The 17,204-nt window shown below is 47.5% G+C and overlaps 2 protein-coding genes across 4 annotated transcripts in view; both read left to right on the top strand.

Moving 5' to 3' along the window:
• Positions 1-1,213: 1,213 nt before the first annotated feature.
• ELAC1 (elaC ribonuclease Z 1) lies at positions 1,214-6,348 on the top strand. The gene is made up of 3 exons (XM_061450468.1): positions 1,214-1,416; positions 2,758-3,225; positions 4,853-6,348. The coding sequence occupies exons 1-3, from the start codon at positions 1,260-1,262 to the stop codon at positions 5,320-5,322; spliced, it is 1,095 nt and encodes a 364-aa protein (XP_061306452.1). The 5' UTR covers positions 1,214-1,259; the 3' UTR covers positions 5,323-6,348.
• Positions 6,349-13,615: 7,267 nt separating this feature from the next.
• Positions 13,616-17,204, top strand: part of SMAD4 (SMAD family member 4) — a 29,228-nt gene continuing 25,639 nt past the window's right edge. For all 3 annotated transcript variants that reach the window (XM_061450466.1, XM_061450467.1, XM_061450465.1), the window contains exon 1: positions 13,616-13,710. The gene's annotated coding sequence lies outside the window, so the exon portion shown is untranslated. The remainder of the gene's footprint in view (positions 13,711-17,204) is intronic.

Genomic DNA, 17,204 nt, shown 5'->3' with positions numbered 1-17,204 from the left:
GCAGTCCTGATCCTGCTCTGGCGCAGCAGCACAAGAGGGACGTGGAGCTGTTGGAGCGAGGCCAGAGGAGGCCATGGAGATGCTGCGAGGGCTGGAGCAGCTCTGCTCTGGAGCCAGGCTGAGAGAGCTGGGCTGGGGCAGCCTGGAGAAGAGAAGGCTCCTGAAGGGGAGACCTGAGAGCAGCTCCAGTGCCTGAAGGGGCTGCAGGAAACATGGAGAGGGGCTTTGGGACAAGGGCCTGTAGGGACAGGCCAAGGGGAATGGCTTTAACCTGCCCGAGGGGAGACTGAGCTGAGCTCTTAGGCAGAAGCTCTTTGCTGTGAGGGTGCTGAGGCGCTGGCACAGGGTGCCCAGAGAAGCTGTGGCTGCCCCATCCCTGGCAGTGTTCAAGGCCAGGTTGGACACAGGGGCTTGGAGCAAGCTGCTCTAGGGGAAGGGGTCCCTGCCCTTGGCAGGAGTTGGAGCTGGATGAGCTTTAAGCTCCCTTCCAACACAAACCAGTCTGGGGTTGTATGATTCTAACACAGCTTTCAAAAGGTTGTGCTGCTCATACAGACTAGCCGGGCTCCTCACCCGGACACTGCAGTGGATACGTCCAGCACTGCATAGCTGATTGTGTGGATCCTTCAGCTGCAGTAGGTGTCCTGTGGGCTGTTACACAGCCTCATGGCTATGTAAGCCTTGGTCATTTGGTTTGTTTTTCCTCCTAACACTGAGACATCAAACAAGCTTTCAAAGGTGCCGTTGCAAAGGCAAAGTAAATCAGGTCACTCCTGCCTCGTGGTCTATGCAGTTGTCTTGAGGGGAACAGATCTCTCACCTCTGCATTGTTGGGCTGCCCACTTCTGACATCCAGTAACAACCTTCAAGTGTCAGCAGTGGCTATGCTGTCAGTCATTCCAAAATGGCTTTTAGAGGAAAGCACATGAGGGTAGACACAAAGTTTAAAGAAGAAGAATGAAGTAGTAGTGTGTTTAAAGATTTGAACATTTCCGACTGGATAGGGCTGTGTCTTTGGGTAACAAAGTCCTTATGTTTGGGCTGTTTGCAGCCTTCCACTGACATAAAGAGGAGTTTCTGCTTGTAAATATTGTGTTGTCTGAAAGTCATACCCTGTTCCAGGGAAGGGGAATTTGGTCCTCACACTAAAGGAGGGAGGATGCCTTCATTTAAAGCCAAAATGTTCGTTTCTTTCCCAGCATAAATACAGATGTTCAGCAGCTCAGGATCTCTGTTCCAGATATACAGACGCACTGAGGATGTCTATGGATATAACCTTCCTCGGCACTGGCTCAGCATATCCCTCTCCAACCAGAGGAGCGTCGGCACTGGTGCTTCGCAGGGAAGGAGAGTGCTGGCTGTTTGACTGCGGGGAGGGAACTCAAACACAGATCATGAAGAGCCATCTCAGAGCAGGTTTGTGCTGTGCAAGCTGTTGCGATGAGGGAAGGGGGCAGTTTCAGGAGCTCTACACAAAACACTCTATTCTTGTAGCATTTGAATACGCACTCAACATGCGTGAGCCGCTGCTTATGGACGGCAGCTGGTGAACATACTGTGCAGTAAATCCCTGATTGCCCTTCGGTAAAGAATTCTGTTTGAGAACCAAACTCTCCATAATTAATGTATCAGGCTTTGTACTTTGAAATATGGGCCACAGACCAGCTTTAAACCAGCACAGTTTGTATCTGTCTGAAGGCAGCTCTAGACAATACCTGCTGTGAGTATTCCTCTCAGTAATTATTGTGCTTTTGATTTCAGGAAAAGTTCTGTGAATTCATGGTAACTTTTCCATTTTGGCAAATTAAGTAGAAACCAGCCTTGAGCCTTCAGTCTCTGTGATTCTCATCCTGAAGTGGCAAGAGCAGACTTCTGACTCCCAAGTTGTAAAGATGGAATTGCCAATTATGAATAGAAAACCAGCCTTCTGCTCCTTTGAAATCTGAAGCTATCAGGGGATTTAGTGGCCAAATGGATAGATTAATTTTTTGCTAGAGTTACTGATATTTACTTAATTGTTCCTCAATCAAAACAAAGATTCTGTTCTTCCTACTGCTGAGTCCTAACAGATGGTGGAGAAAATGCCTCACTGTGTTGATGTGGAACCTCAGCTGAGGCAGCCTGGTTAAAGTACATGTGTCTGTCATGACAGAAGATTCTGGGCTTTTGTAATGGGTCAAGAGGAGGGCTTAGACACAAAAACAAAGCTAAATCTTTTAAGTGCAGGTTTTCATCTTTCCAAAGAAACGAGTCAGGATCTGTGGGGTTCTTGCCTTTTAAAAACATTAAAATCAAACCTGGATGCTTTTTGGTTTTATGTTCATTTCATGTGCTAAATTCAAAAGTAGGAACGATGCAGATTCCACATTACATTTCTCATTAGCCTACAGATTCCATGTAATGTATGGAGGAAGCATGACCATTTTCCAGCACTTCTTCACTTTTAATATAGCAGATGTCACCACTCAGCTTTCTTCCATGTTTGTAGAATGTTTTGCTTAGAAGGAACTAAAACTTCTGCCCTGGCAGTCTTTTGCAAATCAAGCCAAAATAAACCTGGTGTGGAAACTTATCACTGCTGTGGAAAAGAAAAACTGGTTTGGAATTTATTTCTTAAACACTAGTTTATATTAATTTCCCTTCTCCCTTACATTTCCTACTTCTTGCCCCAAAGTGATTATTTCTGAGTTGCTGTGCTCATTTATTTTCTTGGGTTTTTCTTTTTTCTGGGTTTTCTTTCCCTGTTCTGATCAACAGGCAGAATTACCAAGATCTTCATCACTCATCTTCACGGCGACCACTTTTTTGGACTTCCTGGCCTGCTGTGTACAATTAGCCTCCAAAGCAGCCCTGATGCAGACAAACCACCTCTGGATATTTATGGGCCATTAGGGCTGCGAGACTTCATCTGGAGAAGTATGGAGCTCTCCCACTCCCAACTTCTCTTTTCCTACACTGTTCATGAACTGGTGCCTACACGGGACCAGTGCCCTGCAGAAGAATTCAGAGAGTTCTCTTACATGGGCAGTGATGTGATACCTCCTGAGGGAGCACAAGGGAGAATACTCCATCTGGATCCAGCAGAAGACTCTTACTTGCTGCTTGAGGATGAGCAGCTAGTTCTGAAAGCATTTCGCCTATTTCATCGCATTCCTTCCTTTGGCTTTGTGGTGGAAGAGAAGCCCCGGACCGGTAAACTCAATGTACAGAAACTGAAAGACCTTGGTAATTACTTTGACTTGTTTTCCGTCTTTTTTAAGTGTTTTAAATGCCTGAATGTATGTGTTTAAGCTGAGTAGCGGCTCTGATTTTCAGCAAATGGAACAAAATTGCGTTCACAGGCAGTTGAAATCTTTGTGAGCAGCCTTTCTAGGGGTCCAGCAAATTAGAGCTGCTGTATGTCTCCATAACCACTTTAATTCAATTTTCCATTTTCTATGAAAGGCATTTAAATGCTTCATGTTGGTGTGTAACAGTAGTGCCATTTAATCTTGTCATACTGAGAAGGGCAAACAAGTTCAGATGTTTGAGTTTAAAAGCACAATGTGGCTTTCAGGGAAATGTATGGCTGGTGTATCTGCATGTCTTTATTGACTTTAGTACGGATAATATAGCTTTCCTTTGAACACACTTCCTGTTAATGTTGTAAGCTCTGTATTTGCATGAGGCATATGAAGTGTCAATTGCAATTTATAATTCTACTTAGAATCATAGAATAGTTAAGGTTGGAAAGGAGCTTAAGATCATCAAGTTCCAACCCCCCTGCCATGGGCAGGGACACCTCACACTAAACCAGGCCAGCCAAGGCTTCATCCAACCTGGCCTTGAGCACTGCCAGGGGTGGAGCATTCACAGCTTCCCTGGGCAACCCATTCCAGAGCCTCACCACCCTAACAGGAAAGAACTTCCTCCTTAGATCCAATCTAAACTTCCCCTGTTTAGGTTTGAACCCATTACCCCTTGTCCTATCACTACAGTCCCTAATGAAGAGTCCCTCCCCAGCGTACCTATAGGCTCCCTTCAGATACTGGAAGGCTGCTCTTGAGGTCTCCATGCAGCCTTCTCTTCTCCAGGCTGAACAGCCCCAACTTTCTCAGCCTGTCTTCATACAGGAGGTGCTCCAGTCCCTGATCATCCTTGTGGCCTCCTCTGGACTTGTTCCAACAGTTCCATGTCCTTTTTATGTTGAGGACACCAGAACTGCACACAATGCTCCAGGTGAGGTCTCAGGAGAGCAGAGTAGAGGGGCAGGATCACCTCCTTCGACCTGCTGGTCACGCTCCTTTGGATGCAGCCCAGGATTCGGTTGCTTTCTGGGCTGTGAGTGCACACTGAAGCCAGCTCATGTTCAGTTTCTCATCAACCAACACCCCCAAGTCCTTCTCCTTGGGCTGCTCTGAATCTCTTCTCTGCCCAACCTGTAGCTGTGCCTAGGATTGCTCTGACCCAGGTGTAGGACCTTGCACTTGCTTTGGTTAAAATCCATGAGGTTGGCATCAGCCCACCTCAGAAGCATGTCAAGCTCCCTCTGGATGGCATTCCTTCCCTCCAGGGTATCAACCGAACCACACAGCTCGGTGTCATCGGCAAACTTGCTGAGGGCGCACTCAATCCCACTGTCCATGTCAGCGACAAAGATGTTGAACAAGACCGGTCCCAACACCGATCCCTGAGGGACAACCCTTTGTGTTTGGCCATCCAGCCAATATTTATATTGAGGTTGTATGTTTTCAGTAAGACAGCTATATATATAAAGGTATATAATATATAGAGGGTATTTCTTCTTAATTTCTTGTTTTTAAACTTGACACTTGTTATAATACTTACGGACTCTTTTGCCTTTATTCACCAGGATTTCAACCAGGTCCTTTATATGGGAAGCTGAAGAGTGGGAGTACAGTTGTTCTAGAAAATGGACTAAAGATTTCTCCTTCTGATGTCTTAGAAGACCCTATTCCTGGAAGAAAAATTTGCATTCTGGGAGATTGTTCAGGGGTGGTTGGAGATGCGGCCGCAAAGCTTTGCTGTGGAGCAGATGTCCTGATACATGAAGCCACGCTGGACGATACCCAAGAGGAAAAGGCCAGAGAGCATGGTCATAGCACTCCGAAAATGGCTTCGGAGTTTGCAAAATGGTGTAAAGTTAAGAAACTGGTGTTGACTCACTTCAGTCAGCGGTACAAACCGGATGCGCAGAGAGGTGAGGGGGATGCGGACATCACCGAATTGAAGAGACAGGCAGAGTCAGTGTTAGATGGCCAAGAAGTAACACTAGCAGAGGACTTCATGACAATAGAAATTCCAATGAGAAAGTTAAAATGATAGTGTTAGCAAGCTTGGTGTGAAGACATAAACTAGGATGGTGTTGGGTAACTGTAGGATTCTGGTATCCAACTGTGGCACACAGAACACTTGCAAACTGGAGACAGTACCAGGTACAGTTATTTTGCTTTTTTAAAGCAAGAAAAAAGGATACTCGGATGTCTTGAACTTGGAATAAATTCAAAATAGTTGGTTTCAAACACCCCAGAAACTGAATGTTTAGGCTGGGCCGTCCTTCTCTTCCTTGGACCACAGATTCTTACAGCAGAGCACTGGATCATTTGGCTTGATACAGTCGGAAGGTCTGTGTTCTGCACCAGAATTTAAGATACCTTACCTGTTACAAGCTTTTGAGTAACATCTATTTCAAACTTGTCTATAGTATTCTGTAACTGTAACCCTGTTTCTGTGTAAGAGGACTATCACGCTGGAACTAATAGTTTTGCCAAATGGTTGTAACTTGGCTGTTGCTACTGCTTAAGTTGAGGAGCTCTTCTAATTCTCCCTTTGCATATGAAGTTTCCTCATAAATAAATGCAGTTTAGGCTTTCCTGAATCACTCTTACCAGTTTGATTCATTTAAACCTCTGAGGCATGAGCCCTAAGTTTGCATACCTATTCCCTGCATCAGTGAAGTTTTAGAAGACTCTGGAAGTCTTTAGCAGATGACAAGTAGCCTCTCCTAAAATGTTCCTCCAGGTGCATTTTCTAAGACAAATTATCCTGATTAAAAGCATATTTGTGTTTGTAGAAATACCCCTACAGGAGGAATTTCACATACATGTCACTCAGTCTGTTTCTGCAATAACTTTATCAGTCAAGGGACATACAGATCAACTTTATCTTCTTTTCTTCCTGCCTTGAAACCAACTAGAAGTGTCCAAATTTTAGCTTACTTTTCTGGTTGAAAGTGAAACTGAGTGGTTTAGAACCCTAAAGCTGTTTTCCCCAGCATAGATTTCCTGAAAGCTGAAACACTTCAGAGTTTTCTAATAAACACTGAAAACTCTGGCAGATGTAAGTGCAGCTGCTGTGTCTGTGCTTTACTTTGTGTACTTGATGATAATATAGATAGAAAACAAATCCCTTTTAATATACAGTTTTCCTTCCTGCTTTTAATGAAGAATAGCAAAGCTCTAAAATCTGAGAACACTTCTGCTCTTTAAAGATCCCTCCCCTGTAGATACAGAGCACTGTGCACTATGTGTGCTGCAGTAACCCTCACCCAAACCAAACTGTGGAGGTGAGGAAGTCAAATCCTGCAGCTTTCTTTTGGATATTCTTCAAGTTTTCTTCACTAAGAGTGTTTTTGGCTGTAATGAAGCAACAGTCTTCAAAGGAAGAGCGTGATTTCCTACTGTTTAACTAAATGGATGCAATTGAATTCGACATCTTATCCCCACCCTGCAAAACTGTCTTACCTGCAGTTATGGTAACTCTGAACTGAATTACACCAACATTAATATTTTCTGCTTCAAATTTAAAGGGTATCTGAGATCTCTTAAAGTATTGGGAAGAGTGCAGACTTGAAGAATATGAATTCTGGAGCAGAAACTCACTGATCTCTGACTTCTCTCTTAAAAATGGTACAAAACAGGCAGAATCTACAGATCATGCACTGGAACATTCTTTCACCCCATAAATTGTTTTTCTTTTGTAAGAAAAATGAATACCAGATCCAGAGACCTTGATATTCATGCTACTCTATGTGTTCAAAAGCTGAGCAGACTCCAGCTACCCTATGGTTCTTACAGTGGAAGAATAACTGTGTCCTGACCTGCTCTGCTACATCTGCTTCCACACTGTAACAACCAAAAAATCCTATTTCTAAGGCATTCATGGTTGTGATATGAAGTTTAGGGAATGACTTAAAGGCTCTGTGGATACCACCTGCATGTGACAAAATCAAAGCGTGGAAGTAAAAAAAGGGTACAGCCCAAAAGCCTATGGAACCTGTGTGCATGCACCACTGCAGCTCACCTCCCCTGGATACTGCTGCTCCAGAACTGGGTTATCCATCCCAGCAGTAAATACAGTTTTGCATTCATGTGGTTAGTTAATTGCTGTGAATGCAGGAGTTTCTTCAGTTCCCATTCAAATGACAGAGGGTGTGGGTAGATGGGTGAGGTGAATCCACAGTACAGGCTCCTGGTGTGGAGGAAGCCTCACCTCTCTGTGCCCTGCAGTCCTGCATGGTCCAGCTCAGTGTGCTGGTCAGTGCTTGCCTGGATAAAAACACACAGTTTCTCAGCAGCCTGCAGGAAAATAGCCTCTGGGCTCGTTTTCTGCTCGATCACTGAGTCAGTCAGTGAGCTGTCTTGCTGCATGACTTGAATGAAGGAGGGTGCAGAAGTGCTGGGCCAGAGCTGCTTGGGAGCCCCAGTTTTAACAAAGTGAGCTGATATATCCTGTTGGTCCTACCACACCCTAAATATGCTAAATAGCTACATCCTAAATATGTTTTAGGATCTAAATTCTAATTCAGAATGGGTCAATTTGCATAAAGAACAGAAAGGAGAAAAGTGTATTGAATTAAAGCAGTGGGCTAGGTCTTCAAGTGTTAGATGGAGGAACTTTGTTGTACAGAATTGATCTGTTAGTGTAATTTTTAGGGCTGTTTATTCTGCATGGAAAACCAGGGGAGGAAATGCTTATTTCATCTAAGCTGAGAAGAAAAGCTGCTAAGTGCCTGGTCTGTATTTAAGGCCAGGTTAACTATATAGCCATCAGTGTCCTTCCAGGGCCTAAAGGGGCTGCAGGAAAGCTGGGGAGGGGCTTGGGACAAGGGCCTGTAGGGACAGGCCAAGGGGAATGGCTTTAACCTGCCCGAGGGGAGACTGAGATGAGCTCTTAGGCAGAAGCTCTTTGCTGTGAGGGTGCTGAGGCGCTGGCACAGGGTGCCCAGAGAAGCTGTGGCTGCCCCATCCCTGGCAGTGTTCAAGGCCAGGTTGGACACAGGGGCTTGGAGCAAGCTGCCCTAGTGGAAGGGGTCCCTGCCTGTGGCAGGGGGTTGGGACTGGATGAGCTTTAAGATCCCTTCCAGCACAAACCAGTTTGGGATTCTGTTTTATGATTCTGTGACTTTTTGAAATGGTTTCTTTTTTGGTATGTTGGTGAATGAGGGTGTACCTAGTGCTGGAGTTATGTGAAATTCCTTTATTTCCACTTTAATATATTTTAGTATTTGTAATCCAGTTACAGTTGTCTCATGCTTAGCAGATCCATGTGTCTTTGCTTACCATGTTCCACTTCTCTCTCGAAGTCTGGATACTGAATTTCTTCATAAATCTGACTGCTAGTGAGACTTGAATTAATGGGAACATGTGCACCAGTCAGGACTGACAAATTTAGACCATAAATTGTCTATTTTTGCAGATGAGTTTATCTTTCCATTAACGAGTTGTTAAATACTGAAGAACAGAATTCCTTTGCATTAAAATAGATCTGCCAGAGACCATTTCCTTTGACAGCACATAAAGGATTCTGGTCTGGTCCTGTGAGGACTCAGAGAGTGTTTTAACAGGTTTTGGGTCTGTAAATGAAGACTTTTTTTGTTTGTTTTTTTGTTTTTTTTTAGCTTTGAATATCTGATTTTAAACATTCTTCTGCTTTCCTGGTTGAGTTCTGCTAAGTTTGGTTCCTTTTTTTTCTAGCTCATACCAGCAGAGGGACTTGATAAACTGCAAAAGAAGCATTATATGTTATGGGAAAGAGGAGGAGAGAGGAAAGAGTTTTGTAACAGCAGAGATGTTCCTGCTTTCTTCATGCAGCTGCTAACAGAATGGGTGAGCAACAACCAAAGGAGGAAGGGTAAATCTTCCTTCTCCTGAGGTCTGCATGAGCTTGCAGAAAAGGTTGGGAAATGAGCACAGGAGTGGTGTGCTGCTCCGAGTGTGGGCAGGGTGGAGAGCTCAGGATCAAGTCTGGGCTCTAAATCCCACTGAGAAAGGGATCCTTGATGCCAGAGGTGGCTCAACCTTTGGTATCAACCAGTGGGACACTTCATCTGGCAATGCAGGAGAAACGTGATCTTCATTTGGGAGCATTTTTACTATGTTTTAAAGACTTTGAATAGAATTTGCGCTTAGTGAATCATGTTAATTTATAAGGAAAAGGATATTAATTATTTACCTCAGATGGTTTCATTCTAGAAATCTAATTTCTGGCGAGGTAGGAGGACGGATCCAGGTCTCAGTGAAATTGGTGGTTTGGCTCATAGTCACTGGAACAACTTAATGCTTTTTTATTAATGATAAAAGCATATTGATTGGGATCTTGAGGTAGAAGAAGTTGCAGAAATTTGATCAAAGTAGTGTTCTGAGGAGGGGATGGGTGGATGCTACACCACAACACACTGAATTGATTCTGCTAATACCAGTGTTTGATATTTGAAATGTGTTTGAATTCAAAGGCATCCAGGTGGTTGGAAAAGTACCTTTTTCTTGGACATGGTGTCTCTGCAGCCTTTCAGCATCACTTTAATGGCCTACAAAGGTCCCTTGCCTGACTTAATTGTTGCTGGAGCTGTTTGGCTTTGGATAAACATGAGGTAGCTGCTCAGTATCTTCCCTGGTAAAACAGATTTCCACCCCTTTCAGGCTCTAGGTAAGTTCTTTCCTCATGCTGGAGCTGGCTGTGGTGGGATTCACCTTGTGTCTCCAGCAGCCTCCGTGCACAAAGGCTTGTGGCACCGAGCTTGGGATGCCAGAGACAGATGGTGGCACTTCTTCAGCACCTTGTGCACCCCCAAATTTCACGTTCCAAGATCCTGTTGAGCAGACCTTGAGAGGAACCAGGACAGGCTGCAGAGGTGGGACTGTGTGAACCTCATGGAGTTCAACCACAGCAAGTGCAAGGTCCTGCCCCTGGATCAGAGCAATGCCAGAAAAATCAGCGGCTGGATGGAGCAGCCTGAGGAGAAGGACTTGGGGTGTTGGGTGAGGAGAAGCTCCCCATGACCCGGCTTCAGTGAGCGCTTGAGCCCAGAACCCCCCCGTGTGCTGGGCTGCACCCCCAGAGCGTGAGCAGCAGCTCAGGGAGGGGATCCTGCCCCTCTGCTGCGCTATGGGGAGACCCCCCTGCAGTCCTGATCCAGCTCTGGGGCAGCAGCACAAGAGGGACGTGGAGCTGTTGGAGCGAGGCCAGAGGAGGCCATGGAGATGCTGCGAGGGCTGGAGCAGCTCTGCTCTGGAGCCAGGCTGAGAGAGCTGGGCTGGGGCAGCCTGGAGAAGAGAAGGCTCCTGAAGGGGAGACCTGAGAGCAGCTCCAGTGCCTAAAGGGGCTGCAGGAAACATGGAGAGGGGCTTGGGACAAGGGATGTAGGGACAGGCCAAGGGGAATGGCTTTAACCTGCCCGAGGGGAGACTGAGCTGAGCTCTTAGGCAGAAGCTCTTTGCTGTGAGGGTGCTGAGGCGCTGGCACAGGGTGCCCAGAGAAGCTGTGGCTGCCCCATCCCTGGCAGTGTTCAAGGCCAGGTCGGACACAGGGGCTTGGAGCAAGCTGCTCTAGGGGAAGGTGTCCCTGCCTGTGGCAGGGGTTGGGACTGGATAAGGCACAGTCCACCCAAACCAGTCTGGGATTCTATCACATCACCATGATTGCTTTATCAGCAGCCTCAAAACAGACAACAGAGAGAGTTACCACAGGTACAGTAATTTTCAGATGTCTATTTCAGATCCTGTCTGATGTAATACTACATTCATGCTACAGAGGTGAATTCATCTCACTCACAACCCAGCTGCAGTGTCATTCTTGGGAATTTCCTTGTTGAATTTGCACCTTTTTCACACCTGCTTGTGGAATAAAGTGAAAGATTGCATCAGATTTCCCCACATCCTTTCCTCTTCACTCCTAAAACCTACATTTTTTACTATAAAGATGTTGAAAAGATGCTTAGTGCACAGCATCAGTAATGGCAGTTCACTGTGCCCCAGTAGTCTAAATGGGGCTTTGGTTGATGGCATGTCTTGAAAGCAAACGAGGGCTATTTCCAGTGGAAGAAAATGTAAAATATTGTATTTAGACTCATTATTTGCCATTGGGAACTATGGAAATTATACTGCTTGGCACTCAGCATGAAGACTTTGCACCATTCAGCCCTGTATTAGAGCAAATCATGTCCCTGGATGAGGGCCTGCAGCTGGGTCTGGAAGCACAAAGGGGAAAAGACTGTGATTACAGATTAGAAATTACTTAACGATTTATTTGCTTTTAAACTATATACCTTGTGGAGGGCAGGGAAGTGCTGGTGTAAATGTGCCCGCACAGAGGCAGCCTCTGAGCACATGCGTTTGCTGCTCCCCATTGAACTGGAGCTCCTGTCTCCCATCCGTAACGCTTCACAAGCTCCAGAAACAGGCAATTTACAACACTCTCAGCACGTCCTGGTGGGAGGAGGCTTCAATTAATCTACCCAGGAAAAGATGACAAATCTAGCAGTGTTTTACATTGCTTTTCATCGTTATGATACTCTTAAAGAATCCGGAGTGATTATAAATGACTTAATGGTGTGAGCAGGAAACTTTGGTATGGCAACATAACAGTTCTTCTAAATTTCCATCACTCTTAGCTCTTATCAGAGTAGCTGCCAGAGTGCATCAAAACACCCTAATTATTTAGAAAAAAACATACAGTATTTTGCAGCAGCTATACTATTTCATGCACCTTTTCCCTTCTGTTTGGCATCCTAAAAATGGCCCAGCACCATAAAGATGCGAGGAGGTAACCTTCTAGTTTAGAAGAGGAACGAATCCTTCCCTTTTCAGCCGAATTCCTTTGGAGCATTTGCTTCTGCTGGACAAGGTGATGGGGAATGGGGAAATGTGTTTGTTGGGGCTGTATGTGGGGGTTTGCACCCCGGGAGGTTGCATTTTGCAGGGCTGTGGTTTTACTGGGGCAGTAATTGCATGGCTCTCAACTTGCAGGGGTTGTATTTGAGAGCTGTGCAATGCTGGATGTTGCATCTGGGGGGCTTTGCATTTACAGGGCTCGGAGGTTGTTTGGGTTTTGTTTCCCAGCAGCACCTTGATGGGATCCAGAGGGATCTGGCAGAGGTGGGACCCTGTGAACGTCATGGAGTTCAACCAGGCCAAGGGAAAGGTCCTGCCCCTGGGTCAGGGCAATCCCAGCACAGACATGAGCTGGATGGAGAAGCCCGGAGGAGAAGGACTTGAGGTGTTGGGTGAGAAGCTCCCCATGACCCGGCTTCAGTGAGCGCTTGAGCCCAGCCCCCCCCCGTGTGCTGGGCTGCACCCCCAGAGCGTGAGCAGCAGCTCAGGGAGGGGATCCTGCCCCTCTGCTGTGCTGTGGGGAGACCCCCCCTGCAGTCCTGATCCAGCTCTGGGGCAGCAGCACAAGAGGGACGTGGAGCTGTTGGAGCGAGGCCAGAGGAGGCCATGGAGATGCTGCGAGGGCTGGAGCAGCTCTGCTCTGGAGCCAGGCTGAGAGAGCTGGGCTGGGTCAGCCTGGAGAAGAGAAGGCTCCAGGGACACTTACAGAGAAGCTTCCAGGCATTAGGCAGAAGTTCTTCCCTATGAGGGTGCTGAGGCGCTGGCACAGGGTGCCCAGAGAAGCTGTGGCTGCCCCATCCCTGGCAGTGTTCAAGGCCAGGTTGGACACAGGGGCTTGGAGCAGGCTGCTCTAGGGGAAGGGGTCCCTGCCCGTGGCAGGGGTTGTGACTGGAAGAGCTTTAAGCTCGTTACAACCCAAACCACTCAGTGACCCCACGGGGTTGCAGCGGTGGGGCTGTGCATTCAGGGTGCTGTACTGCTGACCCTGTGCACTCGGGGCTCCACGTTCCGTGTTTCACACCTCTGGGGGTGCATTTACGGGGACCGCGGGATCGTAGTCCTGCTTGCCGCCCCATCAGCCTTACCCGCGCCGCCGGCGGACACCAACCACACAATTCCCTAACGCGCCCGCCCGCCCCTCTCTCCGGCTGCCAGCAGCGCGGCAACCGCTAGTCGCCGTGTGCGCAAGCGCCGTGTGTGCTGGTAGCGAGGCGGGGGGGGGGGGGCTGGCGGTGTTACCCGGATGTGGCTCATGCGCGGTGGCGTCTGGACGTGTCGGCGGCGGCCGCGGAGCGCGATCGCTGGAGCCGTGGTAGCAACAACAACCCCAGCGCCACCGGTACCGCGGCGGCCGTTCCGTGCCTGCGCGGCCGGGTCCCGCTGCCAGCGCCGCCCCGCCGGCCCGGCCGCAGCCCGGCGAGGGGAGGGGAGGGCGGGGGGGCGGAGGCCTGGCCCGCCGCGGAGCTCCGGGGCCGGCTGAGGCGAGGGAAGGCTCCCCCCCCTCCCCCCCCTCCCGCCATCACCACAGCGGTCGCCGCCCCTCACCGCAGCCCCAGGCCGCGCCCGGACTGCGGCCGCTCCGACCCCGCCTGCGGCCCAGGTAACATCCGCTCTCGGCTCCCCGCCCGCCGAGACCGCCCGCAGCCTGCATCCCCCCCCCCCCCCCATCCCGCCCCGCAGCGCTGTCCGCGGACCGCCCCTTGTCCTGCGCCTCCCGGGGGCTTGTCCTCGGGCCCCGCTGCCCCGTTCCCCGCCCCGGCTCCTGCCCCGCTTGCCCTCAGCGAGCAGCAAACGTCTTTCCCGCACGCGCACATACCACCACCACCCCCCCCCCCCGGCCCCAAACTTTAAGCGTTATTGTTGTTAACCCCCGGTTCTCTCTCGGATGGGCTCTCCCGCCGCCCGTCCGCAGTTAAACTTCGCTGTGGTGCCGTTCAGTGCAGACCGCGTTCTTGTGCTCCCTCTCATGCCCTGAGTGGTTTTGTGTGAGCAGGTTGGCGTTTAGTTCTTTGAAATCTGCCATCTTCTTTGCAATACCAGCGCGCTTTAAGGTGGTTTTTAATGCAGCGTGGGGCTGCTCAACACATGGGGTGTTCATAAGAGTCATTAAAGTGATTCCTGTTTGACCCTCTTTCCTTCCTACCGCCGTTTCTCAGGGAGATTTGTGACGGTGTGTTATTGAGTCCTCACCACGGAAGGGTGGTTAATTTAAGGGGTAATCCAGGTGTGGGTTAGGTGTGTTATTACTTGGAGCCCAAATTGTACCACTTGCAAACCAATTCTTCTCAAGCACGTACAGTGGAGTAGGATCGTGGTGTCTTTTACCACTGTTCCTAACCACTTCTTGGTTAAGAACAGCATGCTGCTGTCAACAGGCAGGAGTGATTCCAGACTCTGTGATAGCTGTCATCTTCTGAATTGCAAGACTCTTGTTACTTTGTTCAGTAATGTGGGTAATTCCGTACAAGGTGCTGCCCTATAAACCATGTTTTCGTACTCTTAGCTTTATGATACGTAGGCAACTTGTCCTTCTGGCCCTCTTATCTTGGCCGGATTGCTACTGGAAGCAGTTTCTTCTCACTTTGCATTCATGAACCTTGTTTGATTTGCTTGTTGCATAATCATGCATGTTTAATGTTGATATAGAAACTTTATTTCAAAGAGCTGAAGCCTAAAGAGAAGCAGTAAGTGTCTCGAGCTGATTAGAATTCCTTTTTTTAAGTGGCTCTTTACATAATGCATTCAGGCTTAGCTCGCACAATGGGGATGTGAGTTTCGAGAGGTATCAACAGATCTAGTGGAGAACAAAGGTGCTGAGAGCAGTGGATCCTTGTGAGGAGCAGTCATTGCTGTGCTGTTGTTAAAGGCCTGCTGGAATTTTAGGGCTCTATTTTCTTATATTGTTAACCTGTGAAAAACTCTTAATTTTGGTTGGGGCTGGAATTTTCCATGCTTGCTTTGCCCAGAGGTGATTTTTTTCTTTAAGCTCAAGTGGAGAACATTATCCCTGTACAGATTACAATAAAGAGCAGATGTTATCTACTACACCTGTTCTGGGGTATCAAAACATGGTGTACAAGTGAAAAATCACACTGCTTCTGCCTGAACAACGTTTGACTCTTCCTTCTTACTGCTTGGCATAACCACAATTGTTTCCTCTGTTTGTGAGGTTTTGACAAATTACTGTTTGTCCTTGTTGGAAGAAGCCTTCTGCAAGAAGATGGGTCTTGCAGGATACCCTGAGGAAGAGCTCAGTTCAGGTTTGCTCTGTCATTCTATGGCAAGGAGTTCCACCACTGCCTGCTTTCTGAATGCAGTCTCTTGGAAGTGAGATAGTGTGAGGTGCTGTGGATATAGATCCAGGTGTAGTTTGCTGCTTTTCCCACCCCCATGGTGCAATGTGCAGTGGTCTTCCTTCTCTGACCATGCAGAAGGCTGTGTGGAGAAGAGGAGGGTTTTTTCAGCTGTATACTTTCTCAAAAATAAAATTTGGAGAGAGGGAAGGTGAACCAACATAAAAAATTACTTTCTGGGCGTTTAAAATGTGTGCTTATGTAGTCCCATCAGCATCGTAGTGCTATGTTTTTTATTGTGTCCTGGCACCCCGCCTGCATTCAAGGACAAGATAGGGCTTTATCCTGACTCAAGAGGTGGGCTGGTTCAGCCTGGAGAAGAGAAGGCTCCTGAAGGAGAGACCTTAGAGCAGCTCCAGTGCCTAAAGGGGCTGCAGGAAAGCTGGAGAGGGGCTTGGGACAAGGGCCTGTAGGGACAGGCCAAGGGGAATGGCTTTAACCTGCCCGAGGGGAGACCGAGATGAGCTCTTAGGCAGAAGCTCTTTGCTGTGAGGGTGCTGAGGCGCTGGCACAGGGTGCCCAGAGAAGCTGTGGCTGCCCCATCCCTGGCAGTGTTCAAGGCCAGGTTGGACACGGGCTTGGAGCAGGCTGCTCTAGTGGAAGATGTCCCAGCCCATAGCAGGGGCTTGGAACTGAAAGAGCGTTAAGGTCTGGTCTAGTGGAATGTGTCCCTGACCATGGCGGGGGCCTAGAACTAGAAGAGCTTTAAGGTCTGGTCTAGTGGAATGTGCCCCTGACCTGACCATGGCAGAGGGCTAGAAGTAGATGAGCTTTAAGGTCTGGTCTGGTGGACGGTGCCCCTGAGCATGGCAGGGGGTTGAAACTAGATGATAAGCTTTAAGGTCACTTCTAACCCCAACCATCCTCTGATTATTGTATTTACTGTAGTGTTTGAATGAGATTTAAAAACCCTTGTGCAACAGAAATGTTTGTTCTGTTTACAGGATCAGTCTTGTATTTGTAAAGTGCTTTTGAAAGCCATTGGAGAGCAGAGGTGAAAGCTGAGAGGAGTGAAGATGTGCTGAGAGCTGTAGCTGGACAGCTACATCAGACCAGTTTCTTCCATAAAGAAATGGCCGCTCATATGTTTTAACTGTGGATTTGTGTTAAGATGAAGGAGTTGCCTCTCAAGAGTTGTCTCTAAACTCTTTTTCAGTTCCTTTTATGCTGATGTATGTCTTAAATTTTTGTAGCTACTGACAGTGAGATGAACAGAATTGATACAGATGATTCAGATATGAGCACAAAAATAGTATTCTGAGGAATGTTAGCTCTTACTGTACAGAACAGTGTCAGTGCAGTACCTCCTTAGTACACTTTCTCTTGCTCTTTAATGCTAATTGGTCTTATGTCTACAAACATTTTGTTCCTGTTCACCCTTTGGGCAAGTAGATAATTGTCTAATGTGCTGGAAAGTATCTGCAGTTTAATCACTTATTCATATCTTCATCACATCACAAGCTGCCTTTTGTTTTATTGGTTTATGGATTTTTTTCTTTGTCATGTTTATCATAAAACTTCTACCACTGCATTATTAAACAGCAAAACTCTAGTAACGTTTTGGTGGTTAAAAGCTATCAAATGTACGTGCTGCTTTTTCTGACATCTTTGTGTTTGTCTAATTTTGGCGGCAGCAGCTTATGCAAGAGCCTTTCTTGTCCTTTATTTATGTGAAATGTTCTAGCAAGATGTCAGTTTGTACGCTATTCTAATTAGCCAGTTCGTTAGCGTTGTGTTACTG

This window comes from Pezoporus flaviventris, unplaced genomic scaffold (genome assembly GCF_033815535.1).
Source record: "Pezoporus flaviventris isolate CSIRO_AGI_PZ_B2104156 unplaced genomic scaffold, CSIRO_AGI_Pfla_v1 ptg000010l, whole genome shotgun sequence".
Classification (NCBI taxonomy): Eukaryota; Metazoa; Chordata; class Aves; order Psittaciformes; family Psittacidae; genus Pezoporus; species Pezoporus flaviventris.
Note: the sequence above shows the minus strand (reverse complement) of the source record. Positions and strands in the feature narration are given on the sequence as shown.